At 50.8% G+C, this 21537-nt stretch overlaps 1 protein-coding gene and 1 long non-coding RNA gene across 3 annotated transcripts in view; one reads left to right on the forward strand and one right to left on the reverse strand.

Annotated features, from left to right (window-relative positions):
* Nucleotides 1–21537, reverse strand: part of LOC117974254 (ATP-binding cassette sub-family C member 6) — an 84577-nt gene that overhangs the window by 50250 nt on the left and 12790 nt on the right. For both annotated transcript variants that reach the window (XM_055099404.2, XM_055099405.2), the window contains exons 7-12: nucleotides 19132–19263; nucleotides 13903–14106; nucleotides 12498–12675; nucleotides 8516–8677; nucleotides 3160–3252; nucleotides 491–694 (exon numbers count right to left, since the gene is read on the reverse strand). In XM_055099404.2, the coding sequence (XP_054955379.2) occupies nucleotides 491–694; nucleotides 3160–3252; nucleotides 8516–8677; nucleotides 12498–12675; nucleotides 13903–14106; nucleotides 19132–19263 (973 nt within the window). The remainder of the gene's footprint in view (nucleotides 1–490; nucleotides 695–3159; nucleotides 3253–8515; nucleotides 8678–12497; nucleotides 12676–13902; nucleotides 14107–19131; nucleotides 19264–21537) is intronic.
* LOC129394137 (uncharacterized) overlaps nucleotides 1–21537 on the forward strand; it is a 56778-nt gene that overhangs the window by 32075 nt on the left and 3166 nt on the right. Inside the window, exons 6-10 of the long non-coding RNA XR_010110504.1 lie at nucleotides 7483–7699; nucleotides 8523–8785; nucleotides 15584–15662; nucleotides 16595–19104; nucleotides 19212–19326. This is a non-coding gene — a long non-coding RNA (uncharacterized LOC129394137). The remainder of the gene's footprint in view (nucleotides 1–7482; nucleotides 7700–8522; nucleotides 8786–15583; nucleotides 15663–16594; nucleotides 19105–19211; nucleotides 19327–21537) is intronic.

Below are 21537 nucleotides of genomic sequence, written 5' to 3' on the forward strand. Positions count from 1 at the left end.
TCCCAAAGTATTGGGACGACAGGCATGAGCCACCACACCCAGCCTATGCATCCAATTTTTTAAAACTGTGGTTTAGGAAGGTTGTTCTGACAGCAATATGAAATAAATTACAGAATGGCAGGACAAGGATCACGTCCAGTGACAGGGTGGCTATGGACATCTGCTGGCCAGGATCAGGGAAGTCACTCTGACCCAGGATTCTACCTCTGCCACCCCCCTGCATCTGTACCCTCCTCCCCACATCGGTAGAAGCCTGGAACTCTCTCTGAGAGTTCAGCAGACTTTATCAGCCACTGCCACCTTTGCTAGAATAATATGATTAATTAGTTCTTGTAGAAGACAGCAGGGATCCAGAGAGAACAGGATCCAGAATGAGTGGGTTTTGATGGACAGGGTGGTAGGATCTGGGGGGCTCCACCTACCTCACCCTGCCCCCACCCCCGCACTCCTTCCTCAGTGCTGCTCAGCATAGAGACTAGAGTGACGTCACCAGAAATGTAGACACTTGGAAGGACACCAGCGACACAGAGAAGAGGAGGCCGGAGGTCCGCAAGGCGCCCAGCTCCTGGCCTCGGATGCCCAGGACTCTTTCTAGAAAGGCTCCCTCCCAACCATGGAACTTGATGGTCTTCGAGTTCCTGAGGATAGAGCTGGTGAGCCGTGCCCGTGAGTCCTTCTGCCTCATTTGCTCCTCCTGGGATCGGAGGGAAGAAGAGAGATGAAGACAGGGACAGTTGAGAATTCTTCCCTGCACCCTGACAGCCACCCTTCAGCAAATCCCATTCATCTCACCAAACTGCGTCCCAAACCTGTCTGCCTCTCAGCATCTCTGACCCTCACTCCTGGTCCAACCACCATCATCCTGTACCTGGACTTCTGCAGGAGTGCCCCTGGGACAGTGTGCCCCACGGAGGAAGCCTCTGATGCCTGGAGAACAGAGGCAGCCTGAGCCCACCTGGGTATGGCACCATCAGGAAGGCTACCTGGAGGTAGTTGATGCCTGAGCTACGTCTTTTTTTTTTTTTTTTTTTTTACCTTTTACATTTTTTGTGGAGTTGGGGTCTCGCTATGTTGCCCAGGTTGGCCTCGAGCTCCTGGGCTCAAGTGATCCTCTGCCCTCAGCCTCCTAAAATGCTGGGATTACAGCCTGAGCTAAATCTTAAATGACCAGGAAGTGCGTGCTGAGCAGGCAGAGGATGGGGGGATGGAGCTGGAGAAGAGGGAGGGGAGGGGCTTGAGATGGGGGTGGGGGGTGGGGGCTGGGGGGTAGGGGGGTGGCGGGGGCAGCTAAAACCCAGGCATAGGGAATAGCATGACTCAGAGGACACTCAGTGTGACCAGAGGAGCATGTGGGCAGGGTCACTTGGCACTTTAAAGTCAGGCAGAGGAATTCAGGGTCTCCTGTGCTTCACCATGGGGCGGGGGGCATCATCAGAGGGGCAGCTGCCTGGAGAAGGTTTTACTTTTTGAGACCGAGTCTTGCTCTGTCGCCCAGGCTGGAGTGCAGTGGTGCGGTCTCGGCTCACTGTAACCTCCGCCTCCTGGGTTCAAGCGATTCTCCTGCCTGAGCCTCCCGAGTAGCTGGGATTGCAGGCGCCCGCCACCATGCCTGGCTAAATTTTGTATTTTTTGTGGAGGCAGGGTTATGCCATGTTGGCCAGGCTGGTTTTGAACTCCTGACCTCAGGTGATCTGCCCGCCTCGGCCTCCCAAAGTGCTGGGATTACAGGTGTCAGCCACTGTGCCCGGCCTAGAATGTTTTAGAGGAGGCCACACAGGAGGCTGGAGAAACAGCCCAGGTGACAGATGGACACTGGGACAGCTGGGCCAAGAGAGGAAATAAGCTCCTTCCCTCCATCCCCCATCCCTCCCTCTCTCTTTCCCGCCTTTTCTTTCCTTCCTTCCCTATCTCCTTTCTTCCTCTTTCCTTCGCTTTCTTCCTTCCCTCTTTCCTTTTCTTTCCTTCCCTCCCTCCCCGCTTGCTTTCTTCTCTCCCTCATTCCTTCTCTTCCTCCCTCAATTCTTTCCTTCCCTCCTTCCCTGTCCTTCTTCCCTTTTCCTGTCTTTCCTTCCCTCCCTCCTTTTCTCTCCTTCCCCTCCCTCCTTCCTCTCCTCCTTTCCTTCTTCCCTTCCTCTCTCCTTCCCTTCTTCCCTCCCTCCTTTCTTCCATAGTTCACAAACACTTACTGAGAACCTTCTGCCTGCCAAGCACTAACTAGATGCCGAGTTGGCCACAGTCAGTGGCCTGTGCTGTTGCAAACTTCCAGTTAAGGAGAACAAGGCAATCAACCCCTGTCGGGTGCTTCCTGCAGGGCCCTGTAGGATGTGGGAAGTGCTGTGGGGGAAAAAAGCAAAAACAAACCCAGGGCAGGCAAAGGAGAGGCTGCTGCTGGGAGGAGAGGGATGGACGTGCTGTTTCCTTGCTGGAGGGTGGTGAGGGAAGCCGCCCTGACTACAGGGAGGCGACGGAGGGTCTTCGGGAGTGAGGGTGATCCAGGCGGAGGGAACAGCTAAAGCGAAGGCCTGCGGGGATGTGTGAGATCGGGCAGGTTTGAGGATGGGAGATGTGCGGGGAAAGGCAGGGAAGGAGGGGAGACAGGTAGAAGGTGAGGTTGGAAGCAATGAGGCCAGCTCAGGGCGGGCCTGGTGGGCCACTGTGGGGTCTTTGGCTCAGTCTGAGGAAAATGGGGCCGCTGTGGGTCTGAGTAGAGGAGGGATACAACGTATTTGGTTTGCATAGGTCTCCTCTGGCTGGGAGTGGAGAGAGGCTGAGGGCAGAAGCGGGGAGTGAGCCAGGGGCTTGCTGCTGTGACCTGGGTTACAGATCATGGGGTTTGGAGAGCCTATGCTGGGAAGGGTGACATTTTGGATGCATTTTGAAGGTGATGCCAAGCAAATCTGCTGACAGATGGGATGTGAGAGAAAAAGGCATTGAACTGACCCAGGGCCTGTGGCCTGAACACTGGAGGGACGGAGCCACTGTCCATTGAGACGGTAGCGGGAGGGGGTGCAGGTCTGAGTGATGGGCAGCTCACAGACGACAAGAACAAAGCCAGACCCGTGGGCTCGCACTCAGCTCTCCCCTCCCCATCTCCCACACCAGGACCTGTGGCTTCCTCCCTACTTCCTGCCTGGTCCGTCCCTTTCCCAAAAGCCAAACCTGATGGTGGTTCCTTTTCTTGGTGATGAAGAAATTCAGAGGGAGGAGGCTCAGGAAGACAGCGATGGCAGTGAGGGCGGAGGGCCCCAGGAGCTGGGGACAGAAGGGGCAGGATGTCAGGAGATCCCGAGGAGCCCAGCTCTCAGAGGCACGTGAACCAGAGCAACTCCATCTTGAATAGGGGCTGGGTAAAATGAGGCTGAGACCTACTGGGCTGCATTCCCAGACGGTTAAGGTATCGTAAGTCACAGGATGAGATAGGAGGTCGGCACAAGATACAGGTCACAAAGACCTTCCTGATAAAACAGGTTGCAGTAAAGAAGGCGGCCAAATCCCACCAAAACCAAGATGGCTACGAGAGTGACCTGCCGTCATCCTCACTGCTACACTCCACCAGCGCCATGACAGTTTACAAATGCCATGGCAACATCAGGAAGTTACCCTATATGGTCTAAGAAGGAAAGGCATGAATAATCCACCCCTTGTTTAGCATATCATCAAGAAATAACCATAAAAATGGGCAACCAGCAGCCCTCTGGGTTGCTCTCTCTATGGAGTAGCCATTCTTTTAGATCTTTACTTTACTAAAAAACTTGCTTTTGGCCGGGCACGGTGGATCATGCCTGTAATCCCAGCACTTTGGGAGGCCGGAGGCGGGCGGATCACCTGAGGTCAGGAGTTCGAGACCAGCCTGGCCAACATAGTGAAACACAGTCTCTACTAAAAATATAAAAACTAGCCAGGTGTGGTGGTGGGCACCTGTGATCCCAGCTACTCGAGAGGCTGAGGCAGGAGAATAGCTTGAACCTGGGAGGCGGAGCTTACAGTGAGCCACGATCGCACCACTGCACTCCAGCCTGGGCGGCAGAGTGAGACTCCATCTCAAAAAACAAACAAACAAACACTTGCTTTCACTTTATGGACTCGCCCTGAATTCTTTCTTGCATGAGATCCAAGAACCCTCTCTTGGGATCTGGATCAGGACCCCTTTTATGTGACACAGCTGCAGATCCTGAAGGTGGTCAGACTTGGGTCCTAAAATGGGGATGTCAGGGAATCTGATAAGGGCAGCCACCAGGTCCCAGGGATCTGTGCTCATGGGGTCTGCTGTGTCAGGAGATGCCTGCTGAAGGTAGGGTCCTTCAATGTCAGGGAGGGAAACAGCCCTCTTACACAATAGGGAGAGAGTTATATTCAAGACAGATTGTGCACACACACGAGTGGGACTGCGGGGTGTTCCCAGCCACAACAGTAAAGTTGAGACCTATGGAATCAGGACCTGGTTCAAATCCTGACCCTGAGAGTTTTGGGTGTGGCCTTGGGGCAAGTCACCTCCCTCAGGTGCAATTCTCTTGTCTGCAAAATGGGAATAGAGTTGTTCTCATTTGGCATTTTCTCTTATTGCGTTTAATTATTTTCCTAATCTTCATTTCATCCCTCGCAAGGGTTGTCAGATTTAGTAAACCATCATACAGAATGCCCAGTTACATTTGAAGATAAAGAGTGAATAAGGTTTTAGTCTAAGTCTCGTGAAATATTTGGGACATACACTGAGAAATTCTTCCGTTTGTCTGAAACTCACACTTCACTGAATGTCCTGTGTTTCTCTGGCAACCCTGCTCCCCCACCAACGTGGTGATTTTGGGATAGTTATCTTCCCCCTCTCAGCTTTGGTTTCTAGATCTGGAAAATGTGGAAGTAGGGGGTAGAATAAATGATTTTTAAGTTGCTGTGACTTTCTGAGATTTCTGCACAGGTTATTTGGACCCGTTCTCTTGACAAGCCCCACCCCAACTCCAGTCTGTGTGCCTCAGTTTCCCGTCTCAGTCCTTAGGAACACTATGTTTATTTATTTATTTATTTATTTTGAGATGGATTCTTGTTCTGTGACCCAGGCTGGAGTGGAGTCTCATGATCTTGGCTCACTGCAACCTCTGCTTCCCAAGCGATTCTCCTGTCTCAGCCTCCTGAGTAGCTGGGATTACAGGCGTGTGTCACTCGGCTAATTTTTGTATTTTTAGTAGAGATGGGGTTTCACCACGTTGCTCAGGCTGGTCTCGAACTCCTGGCCTCAAGTGATCCACCCACCTCAGCCTCCCAAAGTGCTGATATTACAGGTTTGAGCCACCCCACCTGGCCTGGGAACACTATTTTCTAACCTTGGGCCAGTTTGTTTCATTTATGCGGCAATGGCGCTACCTAGTGGCTCAATGGAGAAGTGCGCAGAGGGTAAACACCAGCCCACAGCAGGGCTTAGAAAAACACTCAAGGAATGTGAGCAGAAGATGAACATCTCTGTCTGGGGGAAAAATGGTATCATTAAACTGTAGCAACCTCAGTGTCCACTCCTCCTTCACCAAGGCCTCACGGTGATGTTAGGAACTGTCTACCAAGAGGCAGGAAAAGTACACAAGCGAAGTAACATGGTGCATTATCTATGGATACCTTGTTGGTCTCATCTAATTTTTTTTTTTTTTTTTTTTTAGAAGGAGTCTCACTCTGTCGTCCAGGCTGCAGTGCAGTGATGTGATCTCAGCTCACTGCAACCTCCACCTCCCGGGTTCAAGTGATTCTCCTGCCTCAGCCTCTCTAGTAGCTGGGATTACAGGCACATGCCACCATGCCCGGCTAATTTTTATATTTTCAGTAGAGACAGGGTTTTGCTATGTTGGCCAGGCTGGTCTTGAACTCCTGACCTCAAGTGTTCTGCCGGCCTTGACCTCCCAAAGTGCTGGGATTACAGGCGTGAGCCACCGTGCCCTGCCTGGTCTCATCTGATTTTTAGCAACGGTGGGGTCAACCTGATCAATTGCCCTGAATTTTCCCATGTTCTTCCTCTCTCCCTCTCTTTCTTCCTAATGATGACATTTATGTACTGCACATCAAGCTCTGTCTGAGTGCCTTATGTTGTAATTGCTAAGCACCTGCCTATTGTTTGCAAGGCCCTGGAATACAAGGTGAAGACACTGGAAAAAGTCCTGGCCCCTAGCCCTAGCAAAAACAATCATATGCATGAGCATTCGAGTTTTTTTTGGAATATTCAGCAATTACAATCAAAATGCCATTAACAGTTTTTACAAGGCCAGGCACAGTGGCTCATGCCCGTAATCCCAGCACTTTGGGAGGCTGAGGTGGGCAGATCACCTGAGGTCAGGAGTTCAGGACCAGCCCAGCCAACATGGTGAAACCCAGTCTCTACTAAAAATACAAAAATCAGCCAGATGTTGTGGTGCACGCCTGTAATCCCAGCTACTCAGGAGGCTGAGGCTGGAGAATTGCTTGAACCTGGGAGGTGGAGGTTGCAGTGAGCCGAAGTTGTGCCATTGCACCAAAGCCTGGGCAACACAGTGAGACTCTGTCTCGAAAAAAAAAAAATCAAAAGGATACTATTTCATGACATATGAAAATGATATGCACTTCAAATGTCAGCATCCATAAATAGAGTTTTATTGGAGGAATACCATGCCTGTTTGCTTAGTATGGTCTACAGCCACTTCTGCACTCCAAGGGCAGAGATGAATATTTGCAGGAGAGATGGTGTGGCCTCCAGTGTAAAAAGCATCTACTGTCTTATCCTTTATGGAAAAGTAACTAATGATAATATTACAAATACCTACAGGGTGCAGTTGTGTGCCCAGCACCCTTTTAAGTGCTTTCTACATATAGGCTGGTTCAATGCCTCAGCCCCTCTGGGGCAGGAGTGCTACTGTTAATTATGATCCTCACGTTGGAGACAAGAACAGGAGGCACAGAGAGAGTAGGTTCCTTGCACACGGATTCACAACTGGTAAGTGGTCAGAAGCAGGATTTGAGCCTAGGCAGTTCCCGATACAGAGTCTAATTTTATTTTTATTTTTATTTATTTGTTGGAGACAGAGTCTCACTCTGTCACCCAGGCTGGAGTGCAGTGGCAATATCTCAGCTCACTGCAACTTCCACCTCCAAGTCTCAAGCGATTCTCCTGCCTCAGCCTCCTGAGTGGATGGGGTTATAGGCACCCACCACTATGCCCGGCTAATTTTTGTATCTTTCAGCAGAGACGGGGTTGGCCAGGCTGGTCTGGAACTCCTGGCCTCAAGTGATCCACCCATCTCAGCCCCCCAAATTGCTGAGATTATAGGCATGAGCCACTGTGCCTGGCCCAGAGTCTGATTTTAATTTAAAAAAAGAAAATCCTATACCACAACGTTAAAGGAATGAAGTTGGAAAGTAAATGTTTTGTTTGTTTGGTTTGGTTGTTTCCTGATGGCTACTTTGTGTTTTTTGAACACTAAGTAGCATTTTTTCCCCCTAAAATGTTCTCCTCTTGTGTTTTGTGGACAGTGGCTATGGTGGTGCCCCAGGGTTACTGGTAACTTCAAAACATGGTTAACTTGCCTACTGGGTACCCTAATAGCACATGGGGAAGTATCAACGTCATCGTCATCATCATCATCATCTTTCTACAGAGGAAACTGAGGCCCAGAGAGGGTGAACTTCCTGCCCAAGGTCAAGTGAAGGTCATCCTTATTGAGGACTTTTCCCATCATGTCAGACAATAGTAGGCAAATTGAGACAGGATTGGAGGAGGAGGAGAAGGAGGAGATGGGGGTGGAAGGGGAGGAGAAAAAGGAGGAGAGGAAGAAGAAAGGGAAGAGAAGGAGAGGGAAGAGGAGAGGGAAGAGAGGGAAGAGGAGAGGGAAGAGGAGAGGGAAGAGGAGAGGGAAGAGGAGAGGGAAGAGGAGAGGGAAGAGGAGAGGGAAGAGGAGAGGGAAGAGGAGAGGGAAGAGGAGAGGGAAGAGGAGAGGGAAGAGGAGAGGGAAGAGGAGAGGGAAGAGGAGAGGGAAGAGGAGAGGGAAGAGAGGGAGGACGGTAGAGGAGAAGAGGGGAGAAGGGAAGAAGTGGGAGGGAAGATGACAGGGAGCAGAAAGGAAGAAGAAGGTGGAACAGGAGAGAGGAAGAGGAGGAGGAGGGGGAAGGAGGAAAAGGAAGGGGTGCAGGAAGAGCAGGGGGTGCGTGGGCAGAAGGTGGGAGAGATGCAGGAGAAGGGAGGGTGCAGGGAGGGGTGCAAGAGGAGGGGGGCCGGAGGAGGAGGCTGGGGCAGGGGGAGAGGGGAGGAAGCCTTATAAGCTTCTACACCAGGAATGGAATCCAGGGTGATGAAGGCAGAACAAGGGTAAAACCTTTCATGTGCCTCTCTGACACCAACCCGGTTCTCCCACAGCCTCAGACTTGCCCTAACCCTGGGGTCACAGTGGACCTCTTCCAGCCTCTTGAATGCTAAGTCAGGAGGGGGAAGGGTGGGAGAGGGGAGGAGGAGGGGGAGAAGGAGGGGTGGGGGACTCCATTCAAATCCCGTCTTCCTCCTGTCACATACCTGCCAGAGATAGACGAAGCAGACCACGATCCAGACGAGAGGCAGCCACAGCCCGTTGAGGTAGAGGACGCTCTCGGTCAGCCGCTGCACGTCCACGGACACCAGGTTGACCACATCACCCACCGCACTGGCCTTTCTGGAGCCACTGGACAGAGCCAGGACCTGGCGGGTGGGCAGAAGGAGAGAAGTAAAGTGGGGAGGCCGGGGCAGAGGGATGCCCCAGGTGGCTTCTCCACCCACTGAGCCCCACTTCACGCGTCTGCGAGGTGGGTGAGTAAAGTCTCTTAGGCCAACCTCTCAGGGCTCTTTGAGGATCCACAGAGATGACAAAAATGAAAATCCTCCAAGATCCCTAAAGCACGGGAGGCATAATAATGAATAACATGCACGAAAACACCAGATTAACACAGATAACGGTGGTCATCTGCCCAGTGCTCACCATGTCGCAGGCACTGTGCTAAATGAACAGCCTTATCCTTCCCCGGGGTGCTCACAGCCATGAATGGTACCAAGCAGGCACTACCATATTCATTCCCTCTAATGCCAGGCCAGGTGCAGTGGCCTCTGCCTGTAATCCCACCACTCTGGGAGGCTGAGGTGGGAGGATTGCTTGATCCCAGGAGTTCGAAACCAGCCCGGGCAACATAGTAAGACCCAAGCTCTACAAAATACTTTAAAAAATTAGCCAGGGGGCCGGGTGCGGTGCCTCACGCCTGTAATCCCAGCACTTTGGGAGGCCGAGGTGGACAGATCACCTGAGGTCAGGAGGTGGAGACCAGCCTGGCCAACATGGTGAAACCCTGTCTCTACCAAAAATACAAAAATTAGCCGGGCATGGTGGCAGGCACCTGTAATCCCAGCTACTTGGGAGGCTGAGGCAAGAGAATCGCTTAAACCCAGGAGGCAGAGGTTGCAGTGAGCCCAGATCAAGCCATTGCATTCCAGTCTGGGCAACAAGAGCAAAATCCATTTCGGGGGGGAAAAAAGGAAAAAATTAGCCAGGCATGGTTGTGGTGCGCCTGTGGTCCCAGCTAGCTACTGGGGAGGCTGAGGTGGGAGGATTAATTGAGTACAGGAGGTTGAGGCTGCAGTGAGCCATGTTGGTGCCACTGCACTCTAGCCTGGGCAACAGAGCAAGACCCTGTCTTTAAAAAAAATTCTATGGATAAATTGGTCTCTATTATTCTCTCACCAAGGAAAATACCACTTCCAGTTAAATTAAGACATGTAAGAGACATCTCGATTTTGGAAGTATTAGAGTGAAAAAAAAAATGTGAGACTAGAATCAATGAAATGAACATTTACTAACCCCATTCTATGGCTAAAGAAACCGAGGCAGAGAGAAGTTGAGCAACTTGCCCAAAGTCACAGCCCTTGTAAGCGCCTACACAAGGAATGGAATCCAGGGTGACGAAGGCATGACAAGGGTGAGACCTTTCACGTGCTTCTGTGACACCAACCTGGTTCTCTGGCAGCCTCACATCTGCCTTAACCCTGGGGTCACAGTGGACCTCTTCCAGCCTGTTGAATGCTAAATTCCACATGCAGCCCTCCCTTTGTGACTGCGTGAGGGAGTGAAGAAGTGATCCAGGAATGACTGGACATAGAAATTCTCCACTTAGCAAGTCTTTGAAGAGTGCCCACTGTGTGACTCACACTGAGCTGGGAACTGAAAATACAGCTGTGAACAACAGAGATGAGGCTTGCTGTCCCGGGACTGGAGTTTGAGGTGGGGAACAAGGCTCTATAATAAAGATTTATATAACTGGCCGGGCACAGTGGCTCACACCTGTAATCCCAGCACTTTGGGAGGCTGAGGCGGGTGGATTGCTTGAGGCCGGGAGTTCGAGATCAGCCTGGCCAATATGGCAAAACCCCATCTCTAGTAAAAATACAAAAATTAACTGGGCATGCTGGTGGGCGCCTGTAATCCCAGTTACTTGGGAGGGTGAGGCAGGACAATCGCTTGAACCCAGGAGCCAGAGGTTGCAGTGAGCCAAGATTGCACCACTGCACTACAGCCTGGGTGACAGAGTGAGACTCTGTCTCAAAAAAAATTAGACAAAACAAAAATATTTCTATAACTCATGCTTTAATGGCAGTTATGATGAGTAACATAAAAAAGTAGCCCAGGCTGAGCGCGTTGGCTCATGTCTGTAATCCTAGCACTTTGGGAGGCTGAGGTGGGTGGATCACCTGAGGTCAGGAGTTCGATACCAGCTTGGCCAACATGGTGAAACCCTGTCTACTAAAAATACAAAATTAGCCGGGCATGGTGGCGCACACCTGTAATCCCAGCTACTCAGGAAGCTGAGACAGGAGAATCACTTGAACCCAGGGGGCGGAGGTTGTAGTGAGCCGAGACTGTGCCACTGCACTCCAGCCTGGGCAACAAGAGCGAAACTCTGTCAGAAAAAAAAAAAAAAAAAAGCCCAGAGGTTAGAGAGGAGGGATCTGATCTCATCAGGAGATCAAAGAAGGCCTCCTGGCGGGTGGGTGGGGAATAGGAAGATCAATGCCTGCTCACCAGGCAGCCTTCCTCTTAGGCTCAAGGAAATGTGGACTCTCAAGACAGGATAGGGCACACCCAGCTCTGGCATGCTCAGGGGAACAGGAGCCTGGGACGCAGCACTCTGGCAGGACAGCATCAAGAGCTGCCCTCTCAGCCACCTAGGAGCTGTCCCCTCTGTCCCCTCCTCCCCTAGGTGACAGCTCAGGTGTCAGGGAATGACACTTACATGGGACGGGACCTGCCCTGGCTCAGATGCTCCATACCCCACAGGAGCCAATAGCTCTTGGGGCAGCAGTCCAGGGACTTAGCTTCCAGAGTCCCGGGAAGGGACAAGAGCCACTGCACAGAGAGAAGTCTAAAGCTATGGCCTCCAACCAGGTATTCACAGTCAATGGACAGAACTTCCAGCCCAGATGCAATTTGGGTTTTTTTGTTTTGTTTTGTTTTTCTTCTGAGACGAGGTCTCGCTCTGTTACCCAGGCTGCGCTGTGGTGGCATGATCTCAGTTCACTGCAACCTCCACCTCCCGGGTTCAAGCGATTCTCCTGTGTCAGCTTCCCGAGTAGCTGGAATTACAGGCACACGCCACCATGCCTGGCTAATTTTTGTATTTTTAGTAGAGATGGGGTTTCGCCATGTTGGCCAGGCTGGTCTTGAACTCCTGACCTCAAGTGATCCTCCTGTCTCAGCCTCCCAAATTGCTGGAATTACAGGCGTGCACCACTGTGCCCAGCCTAGGGGTCATTTTTACCTCAAGCAGTATTGTCTGGGAACACAGCTGACAGGCCACCTTATCAGAAGGTTAATCCTTTATCCTCAAGGGGGAATGAGTGGAAGTTAAAATCAGGCTCAAAAATTAAAATTAGATTAGGGGGAGTAGAAGTGGTGCCTAGGCAGTGAGAACAGCTGCAAAGGCCCCAGGGTGGGTGGGGCCCTGGAGTGTTTGAGGAACTGAAAGGAGACCTGTGTGGCTGGAGGAGAGTGAGCATGGGAGGAGGTGACGGGATGAGGTCAGAGACACCCTAGGGACAAATCACACAAGACCTTACAGGAATAACTAAGGAGCTGAGACAGATCACTTGAGGCTAGGAGTTCGAGACCAGCCTGACCAACATGGCAAAACCTTGTCTCTACCAAAAATATAAAAATTAGCTGGGCGTGGTGACATGTGTCTATAGTCCTAGTTACTCAGGAGGCTGAGGCAGGAGAATCACTTGAACCCGGGAGGCGGAGGTTGCAGTGAGCCGAGATCGCACCACTGCACTCCAGCCTGGGTGACAGAGCAAGACTCCGTCTCAAGAAAATAAATACATATAATACAGAGAAATAACTAAGGAAGTGAGAATGTATGGTGAGTGACTCTAATAAGCAAGGACTGAATGCGTTCTCAGCTGCTGATAACATTACTGCCTGCTCAGTGATACTGCTTTTCCTGGCTGGGAAGACCTGCCCTTGTCCCCCAGGGCTCACCTTTCTGTACACCAGGCCAGTGATGGCCGACCGCAGCCTTATCTGCAGCACCTTGAGCCTGTACATGTTCTGCTGCTCAAACAGCGTTTGCAGGCAGGCCGAGAGGAACATCAGCACGGCGAGGAGGTAGCCCTTCCAGGCTGGAGGCTTGGGATCACCAATAAACTCCAGGAAAAGGCTTGCAGGGGAAGGAGGGAGAAGGTACAGCTGGTGAGAGGAGGTGCCTAAGGGTGTTGCCTTTGCCCAAACCAGTCCAGATGTGGAGGATCAGTCGGCCCAAACTAGTCCAGGTGTGGAGGATCAGTCAGGTTTTTTTTGCAATAATGGTCTCCGTTATTTCCCCTACTGTCCATACTCCTTTTCAATCTGACTGCAGCTCCTCAAGAGCAAGAGGTGGAGTTTTTGTTCCCACTTGTTATAGGCTAAATTGTGTCCTCACAAACTTTATATGTTGAAGCCCCGACCCCCAGTACCTCTGAATGTGACTGTATTTGGAAATAGGGCCTTTAAAGAAGCAATGAAGTTAAAATGAGGTCATTAGGCTGGGCCCTAACCCAATCTGACTAGGGTCCTTTTAAGAAGAGGAAATGTAGACACACAAGGAGACACCAGGGGGCGCAAACAGAGGAAAGACCATATGGGGACACAGGGAGGAGGTGGCCAACTGCAAGCCAAGGACAGAGGCCTCAGATGGAACCACCTTGCAGATACTAATCTCGAACTTCCAGCTTCGAGAATCATGATAAAATACATTTCTGTTGTTCAAGCCACTCAGTCTCAGTCTGTGATGCTTTGTTATGTCAGCTGAGCAGACACCACCTGAATCTGGGCTGGCTACAAAACCGGCTTTGGCCAACAGAGTACAGTGGAGGTAAAGCCATGCTGGCTCTGAGCCTAGGCCTCAAGAGAAAATGTGGTTTTTGGTCTATTTCTTAGAACCCTCCCAAGCAGCCATATGAACAAGTCTGAGCTAGCCTTTTGGAGGATGGGGACCCACATGGAGCAGAGACAGCCATCCCAGTCTCAGATACACAACTGCAGGCACATGAGAAAACCCAGCCAAGAAAAGAAGAACCACCCAGCTGAGCCCAGCCCACATTACTGACCCACATTACCATGAACTAAATAAAAGAATGTTTGTCATTTTAAGCCACTCACTTTTGGGGCATTTTACAGCAAAAACTAATTGATGCAGTCAGGTAAGAGCTTGCTTATTTGCCCTTCTGGGGGTCAGTCACTTTCTCATTAATCCATTTCCCTTCCTCAGTATCCTTCTCACCCACCATCCAGTGTCCCGAGCACCAGATGTATAGGCAAAGGCGGGAGAGCTGAAGCCCCCTGGCCCTGGAAGGATGCCACTAAGAGACCACCCACCTTAGCAGGGCACTTGAGGTCTGGGACTCACCTGAGCAGCTTGGGGACAGTGAACCTGAAGACATCACTGATGACGAGGCTGAGGGTCCCCAGGAGGAAGGTAGAATGGAACACCTGCCAGATGGCCTTCAGCAGTGGGCCCCACTGGCTCCCTTCTTGCCGTAGGAAGGGCTCGGTCTCTGGAGCCTCCATGCCACTGCCGCCTTTCCTTTTAAATGCTATTGCCTTGTTGTGCCTGAGGGGAAGGGAGAGATTAGCTCTGGGTCCCATTTTATACTCTCAGCTGCCAGCGGCAGGGCCAGGCATTAAAGGGTTGTTTTCCCAACAGTGGAGATGGGTGGGTGTGGATCTAGCCTGGCTCCCTCACCTGTTCCTCCTTATCACCCTGAGTACCCACTTAAGAGACAATCATGGGAGTTGGGGGGCAGGGCAGGAGGGCACTCTGAGGCCTCTTAGATGGCCATGGGAAAGCACACCTGTTGAGCACCTACTATGTGCCAGGCACTCCCCAGTCATCCTAAGACCGCCTGAGAAGCCAGGTGTTGTTCCCATTTCACAGATGAGAAAACTGGGGCTCAGAGAAGCGAACTTGCCCAAGGGCACACAGCTGAGAAGTAAAAGAACTGGAATTTGATTCCAGCTCTCTGCCTCCAGAGCCCATGCACTTTTCTTTTTTCTTTTTCCTTTTTTTTTTTTTTTTGAGACAAAGTCTTGCTCTGTCGCCCAGGCTGGAGTGCAGTGGTGTGATCTCGGCTCACTGCAACCTCCACCTCCCAGTTCAAGTGATTCTCCCACCTCAGCCTCTCGAGTAGCTGGGATTACAGGCAAGTGCCACCATACCCAGCTAATTTTTGTATTTTCAGTAGAGAAGGGGTTATGCCATGTTGGCCAGGTTTGTTTTGAACTCCTGACCTGAGGTGATCTGCTCACCTCGGCCTCCCAAAGTGCTGGGATTACAGATGTGAGCCACCACACCTGGCCTCTCATGTACTTTTCAACCTATCGTGTTGTCAACCTGGAGGAAGAACAGCACCCCGTCCCCAACACACACAATCAGCCAGCCCTTAGGTGGTTTTGAACTGGTGGAGAATCACGGCTGATGGGCATGGGGCCTGGTGCTCTAGCTCTGGGTGAAAGTGCAGACAGAAGCTCAGGCTGCCTCAAACTAATAAGATCCCCAGCCTTTGGCTATAACCAGGGGCCACAGAGAAGAGCTAAGGTGAGGGAGGGAGAGGAGGAGATGGGGGAGGCCCGAGGGCCCCTGTGAGGCAGGTCAGAAGCCCTGGGCCAGAAAGGAGAGGCTGGGGCGATGCAGCTGCTGACAGTCCGGTTGCTGTGTGTTCCTGGGCGGGGACACTGCTCCTCTCTGTGTGTGTGAGAGGATGGGTGTGGTCCCCCACTGAGTCCCCTGTGGCTCTGACAACCTATAAGGTTATCAGTATAGCAATCTCAGCTCACCGCAACCTCCGCCTCCTGGGTTCAAGCAATTCTCCTGCCTCAGCCTCCCAAGTAGCTGGGATTATAGGCACACACCACCATGCCTGGCTAATTTTTGTATTTTTGGTAGAGACAGGGTTTCACAGCGTTAGCCAGGCTGGTCTTAAACTCCTGACCTCAGGTGATCCACCTGCCTCGGTCTCCCAAAGTGCTGGGATTACAGGTGTGAGCCACAATGCCTGGCCACTTATCAGTAATTTCAATCCCCATTACAGATCTGTGACCCGGGGCCACGTGCTGGGATCAGCTCTTTACACGAAGGAGCTCACTGACTCCCCTGGATCCCCTTGCCAGGTGAGCATTATTAGGTTCTCCATTTTACAGAAGGGGAAGCTGAGGCTCTGAGAGATGGCGACAGCCACCCGAGGTCACACAGCAAGGGCAGAGCAGGGATTTGAGCCTAGATCTTGATTTATGGTTCGTAGAGGGTTTCTTGTGCACTAAGGACCCCCAACCTCACCATAATAAAATAATAATAAAAAAAGAAGCATAAGAAAAAACCTCTGGTGAGCTCAGGTGGCCAGACCCTTCAAGGCCAAGGTCTCTGTCCCACATTATTGGTCTGATCTGGTGTTTGGTTTGGCATCTATGGAGGGTTGTGGTTCAGCTCTGTTACTGAGTGGGTGTGGCCTGCTGCTCACAAATATTTTGGCATTTGGATCTCAAAGCCAAGAAGATGCCCCTTCCATACAGAGAGCATCCCTGCCCACCCTTTCCTGTTTGATCCTGCCATTTAATTCATTGCCTTCGCAGCCATGCCCATGGCTCCAACCCTCTCTTTGTCTCGTTAGAACCCCAGGTGGGTAGACTTTGCCTGTGTTTTCCACCGAGATGTCCCTAGTATAGAGTCCAGCTCCTGCACACAGTGGGAGCTCAATAAACACTTGTCAAATGAATGGGAAAAACAGATTGAGTGATGTGTGCAAAGGGCCTAATAAGAGTGCCCCCCGCACATACTGTTATAAAAATTTATAGAAGGAAGGAAGGAGCTTGGCTGGGTGGACAGAACTTGGCTTTGGAGCCAGGAGACTGTGGTTCCAATGCCTGCTCTGTCTCCTCTCCTCTGAGCCTTAGTGTTTCCATCTGCAAAATGGGGTCGGGGAAGAGTTGACTGGCAAGTTTTCTTTCTGGCTGAGGTTTTGCTCAGTTCTATTTGAGCTGTTTGCCCCAGAGAGTCAGTGTGTTCAGCCTGCAGGCTCCATAGCAAGTGTTTTCCTCTCCTGCAGGTCTCACCTCCCATCAAGGAAGATGTCCAGATTGCTGTCTGACGTCTGGTCTCTGGACTGAAGGCCATTTAGTGCAGATTTCACAAATGATGGTGGGGCAAGGCAGGGGGTATGCATGAGTGGCATGGGCAAGGTGTGAGTTGGGGGATACAAAAGGGAGTGGTGGAGGCCGGGCACGGTGGCTCACACCTGTAATCCCAGCACTTTGGGAGGCCAAGGCGGGCGGATCACCTGAGGTCAGGAGTTCAGGGCCAGTCTGATAGCCTGAGCAACATGGAGAAACCCCGCCTCTAATAAAAAATACAAAAATTAGTGAAGCCGACTTGACCAGCAGGTGGCTGTTGTGTGGCCTCTCAGGAGGACGCCCTCTCCCTTCCCCCAGTGGTTGCAAAATACTTCAGAAAGAAAACCAAAGTTCTCTGTGGGTGCAGTCGGTTGTTTCAGAAGCTGACGGAGCCTGGTCTTTGTATAACCCCATCTTTCCCCTTTCTTTCTGTCAACTGTTTATGGGAGGATTCTCAAACTGTTCTGGAGAATGTTTCTACCCTTTAGTTCTAGTGTTGGGTGACCTGTAATTTTCATGTTGGCTGGGGATGCCAGGAGTTGGCAGAGGCTCCTTCCAGAGCCCCTGTGGACAGGATTCTGCCACTTCCGTAAAATCATTTAAAAGTAGAGGGTGAGTCAGGTGCAGTAGCTCACATCTGTAATCCCAGCACCTTGAGAGGCCAAGGCAGGCAGATCCCCTGAGGTCAGGAGTTCAAGATCACCCTGGCCAACATGGTGAGACCCTGTCTCTAATAAAAAAATTTAAAAGTCAGCTAGATGTGGTGGCACACGCCTGTGGTCCCAGCTACTCAGAAGGCTGAGGCAGGAGAATTGCTTGAACCCAGGAGGTGGAGGTTGCAGTGAGCTGAGATCATACCACAACCCAGTGAAGGGGGTCCAGCAAGCCACGCCTGGGGTGAGAGAGAACTGATGTTTTGGTTCTCTCACACTACTTATTCTGTTTGGAAAAACACATGCCCTTCCTTTGTGGGAACAGCCCCTACCCACTTCTGTGGCTCTGAAGGGACCACCAGTCATGGCACCAGCCCCCTGGGCATGGGATTGGCCCCTGACAGGCACATGACTTGAGCCAGGCCAATTAGAGGCCTTCCTTGGGATTTACTATATGGATGTTAGGAGAGAGATGCTCTCTTATTCTGCTGGAGTTTGCTGAACTTGCATGGGAAGGGATAGGCCTTATGGAGAGACCAACACATAGATAATAGTTGGGATGGGAGATGAAAGGAGAGAATCCTGACATCATTTGAGTCCCCTGATCCAGCAACACCTGAGGCTAGATCCTCTTAGCTGTGTGAGCCTATAGTATCAGTCTCTCTCTCCTCTGTCTCTCTTAATGTGTGGGATTCAGCCATCTGCAACAACTACCACAAAATCCCAGAGTATGCAGGGAACTTCCCACAGAGCTAACTTCCTTTTTTGTTCTGTCTCCTGAAACACCAAGGTCCAGTGAGGTTAAGCAACGTGCCCAAGGTCATCACTATTTGAAGGCAGGGCAGCATTTAACCCAATTTTATCTAATCCTATGCAAGCTCATTTATCTAGACCAGAGTTTCTCAAATGAGGTATCCCAGGCTCTAAGGGCTGCAGAGAAGTTCCCAGAGATGCCACTGAGGGCAGGAGTGGACAGAGTGGATAACTCCAAAGATCTTAACACCCTCTGGATGACTAACAGTGCTTGAGCACTTCCCATTTGCAAGACATTTGCAAATTCTTTTCCATAAATCATCTTTTTTTTTCATCCCCATAAGCTATGAGCTGGGGCTAATGACATCCCCCACTGAATAGATGAGAAAACTGAGGCCCGGGAAAGGAATTGCTCAGGTTATATAGTAAGTGAGCAGCTGCTTGTGTGTTGAGTCACCTCCCAACCCTCCACCCCGGCCTTAAAATACCTCTTCTGTTTGCTGCCTGTCATTCTGCCATTTCCCCATTTGTAGGAATCTGTTCCCAGTTTGTAGGAACCTGTGATGCGTTCTGGGAGGAACCATATCTTAAGCCTGATACTACTTAGTGGGATCAGCTGGAAGGCAAGGTGGGGAGGCGGCAGTGCAGCAAGAGTAGCGTTGGGGGCTGGACTGGGGGTCAAATGATGAGGTTTTTTTGTTTTTGTTTTTGTCTTGTTTGTTTTTTTTTTGATACGGAGTCTGGCCCTGTCACTCAGGCTGGAGTGCAATGGTTACATCTCCACTCACTGCAACCTCTGCCTCCTGGGTTCAAATGATTCTCCTGCCTCAAGCCTCCTGAGTAGCTGGGATTATAGGTGCCTACCACCATGCCCAGCTAATTTTTGTATTTTTAGCAGAGATGGGGTTTCACTATGTTGGCCAGATTGGTCTTGAACTCCTGACCTTGTGATCTGCCTGCCTCGGCCTCCCACAATGCCGGGATTACAGGCGTGAGCCACCACACCCGGCCAATGACGAGCTTTTCTGAAGGAGCATCAGGTGAGTTCTTGACCTCCACCCACTTACCTCCGGGCTGCACTGCGGTTCCTCATCCACTCCTTTTCAAGCCGGGAAACAAGTTCTTCTGAGGAATTTTCTCTCCCAAGCGACCAGAGGTCTTTTGGTCTCAGTGGCCTCCTGTATCCCCTCCAGACCAGGCTGCAAAAGAGGGGCACCAGGGAAAGCTTTTCCTGCCATTCACCCCTGCAGGATCCTGGCCAGGTGAGTAGCTGTGTGACCCTGGGTAAGTCACTTAACCTCTCTGTACCTCTACTGGCCCCTGGATAAAAAGAAAGCAATTCACTAACCCCACCTAATGTCTGCAGGGCATTTCTCGTTTCACAAAGATTGTCTCATTAATTCTTACATGAACCCATAAGGTAGGTTATTATTGTTTGTTTGAGATGGAGTCTTGTTCTGTCTCCCAGGCTGGAGTGCAGTGGTGCAATCTCGGCTCACTGCAACCTCCACCTCCCAGGTTCAAGCGATTCTCCCACCTCAGCCTCCTGAGTAGCTGGGATTACAGGCACCCACCACCATACCCGGCTAATTTTTGTATTTTTTGTAGAGATGGAGTTTCACCATGTTGGCCAGGCTGGTCTCGAACTCCTGACCTCAGGCGATCCACCTGCCTCAGCCTCCCAAAGTGCTGGGATTACAGGCATGAGCCACCACACCCAGCCTGTAAATTGATAGTTTATAATTGTATAAATGTATGAGTATATTATTATAGATCTATTTTACAGATGGGGAAGGAAATAGAAGTGCAGAGAGATTCAGTGGCTAAACCAAGGGATAGCCCTTGGCAAGGGAAACAGACATTTCCCTGGAAATCAGAAGTCCGTTGACCAAAACTATCATTGTAGAAGAAGCTTGAACTCCTCCCTCAGCTTTTTTTTTAAAATTATTATTATTTTTTTTGAGACGGAGTCTCACTCTGTTGCCTAGGCTGGAGTGCACTGACGTGATCTGGGCTCACTGCAACCTCCGCCTCCCTGGCTCAAGCGATTCTCACGCCTCAGCCTTCTGAGTAGTTGAAATTACAAGCCACCATCACACCTGGCTAATTTTTGTGTTTTTAGATGGTGTATCACCATGCTGGCCAGGCTGGTCTCGACCTACTGGCCTCAAGCAATCCTCCCACCTCAGCCTCCCAAAGTGCTAGGACTACAGGCGTAAGCCACCACCCCTGGCTAATTTTTTTGTTTATAGTAGAGATGGGATTTCGCCATGTTGGCCAGGCTGGTCTCGAACTCCCAGCCTCAAGTGATCTGTCAGGGTTGGCCTTCCAAAGTGTTGGGATTATGGGTGTGAGCCACTGCGCCTGGCCTCAGGTCTCTTTAATCTTTCTGATGACACCAGCCAGAAGGTCTTGCCTGGTTCTGGTCTCTGACTCTTCTCTAAGCCTTACCAAGTTCCCTTTTCTTTTTTATTTTTATTCTTTTAATTTTTTTGCGATGGAATCTCACTCTGTTGCTCAGGCTGGAGTGCACTGGTGTGATCTCGGCTCACCGCAACCTCCACCTCCTGGGTTCAAGTGATTCTCCTGCCTCAGCCTCCTGAGTGTCTGGGATTGCAGGCTCCCACCACCACACCTGGCTAATTTTTATATTTTTAGTAGAGATGGGGTTTCACCATGTTGGTCAGGCTGGTCTCGAACTCCTGACCTCACGTGATCCACCTGCCTCAGCCTCCCAAGGTGTTGGGATTATAGGCGTGAGCCACTGCGCCAGGCCACCAAGTTCCCTTTTCTAATGCAGAGCCAACTTGGGGAAGCAACCGTTCTGACATAGAAATTATTAACGTGGCTTGATTTTCCCTGAAATTATTTTTGGAGTTCTCCTATATGGCAAGTGATGCTATAGATTTTTCCTATTTTAGCAGTGATAGAGAGTTTCTTTTTAAAAACAGTTTATTCGAGTAAAAAAAGTGACTCAATTTAGTTTTTGCCCCAATAGGACAAAAAAGCATCAAGAGTGGTCCATAAATGCTTAAGTTTGGGAAGCAGGGGCTGGACCCCCCAGTAGAGCTGTTTAGAAAACCTCTAAGCTCTTTCTACCAGTTCCACACATTCAAAGCCTGATATTTTTCATTTATTTAATAGCCATTTAGGCCGGGTGCGGTGGCTTATGCCTGTAATCCCAGCACTTTGGAAGGTCGAGGGGGGTAGATCACTTTAGGTCAGGAGTTTGAGACCAGCCTGGCCAACATGGTGAAACCCGGTCTCTACAAAAAACTACAAAAATTAGCTGGGCATGATGGCAGGCGCCTGTAATCCCAGCTACTCGGGAGGCTGAGGCAGGAGAATTGCTTGAACCTGGGAGGTGGAGGTTGCAGTGAGCTGAGATTGTGCCATTGCACTGCAGCCTGGGCAACAAGAGTGAAACTCTGTCTCAAAAAAAAAAGAGAGAAAATGAATAGCCCAGGCACAGT

The sequence above is a fragment of the Pan paniscus genome, chromosome 18 (assembly GCF_029289425.2).
Source record: "Pan paniscus chromosome 18, NHGRI_mPanPan1-v2.0_pri, whole genome shotgun sequence".
Taxonomy (NCBI): Eukaryota; Metazoa; Chordata; class Mammalia; order Primates; family Hominidae; genus Pan; species Pan paniscus.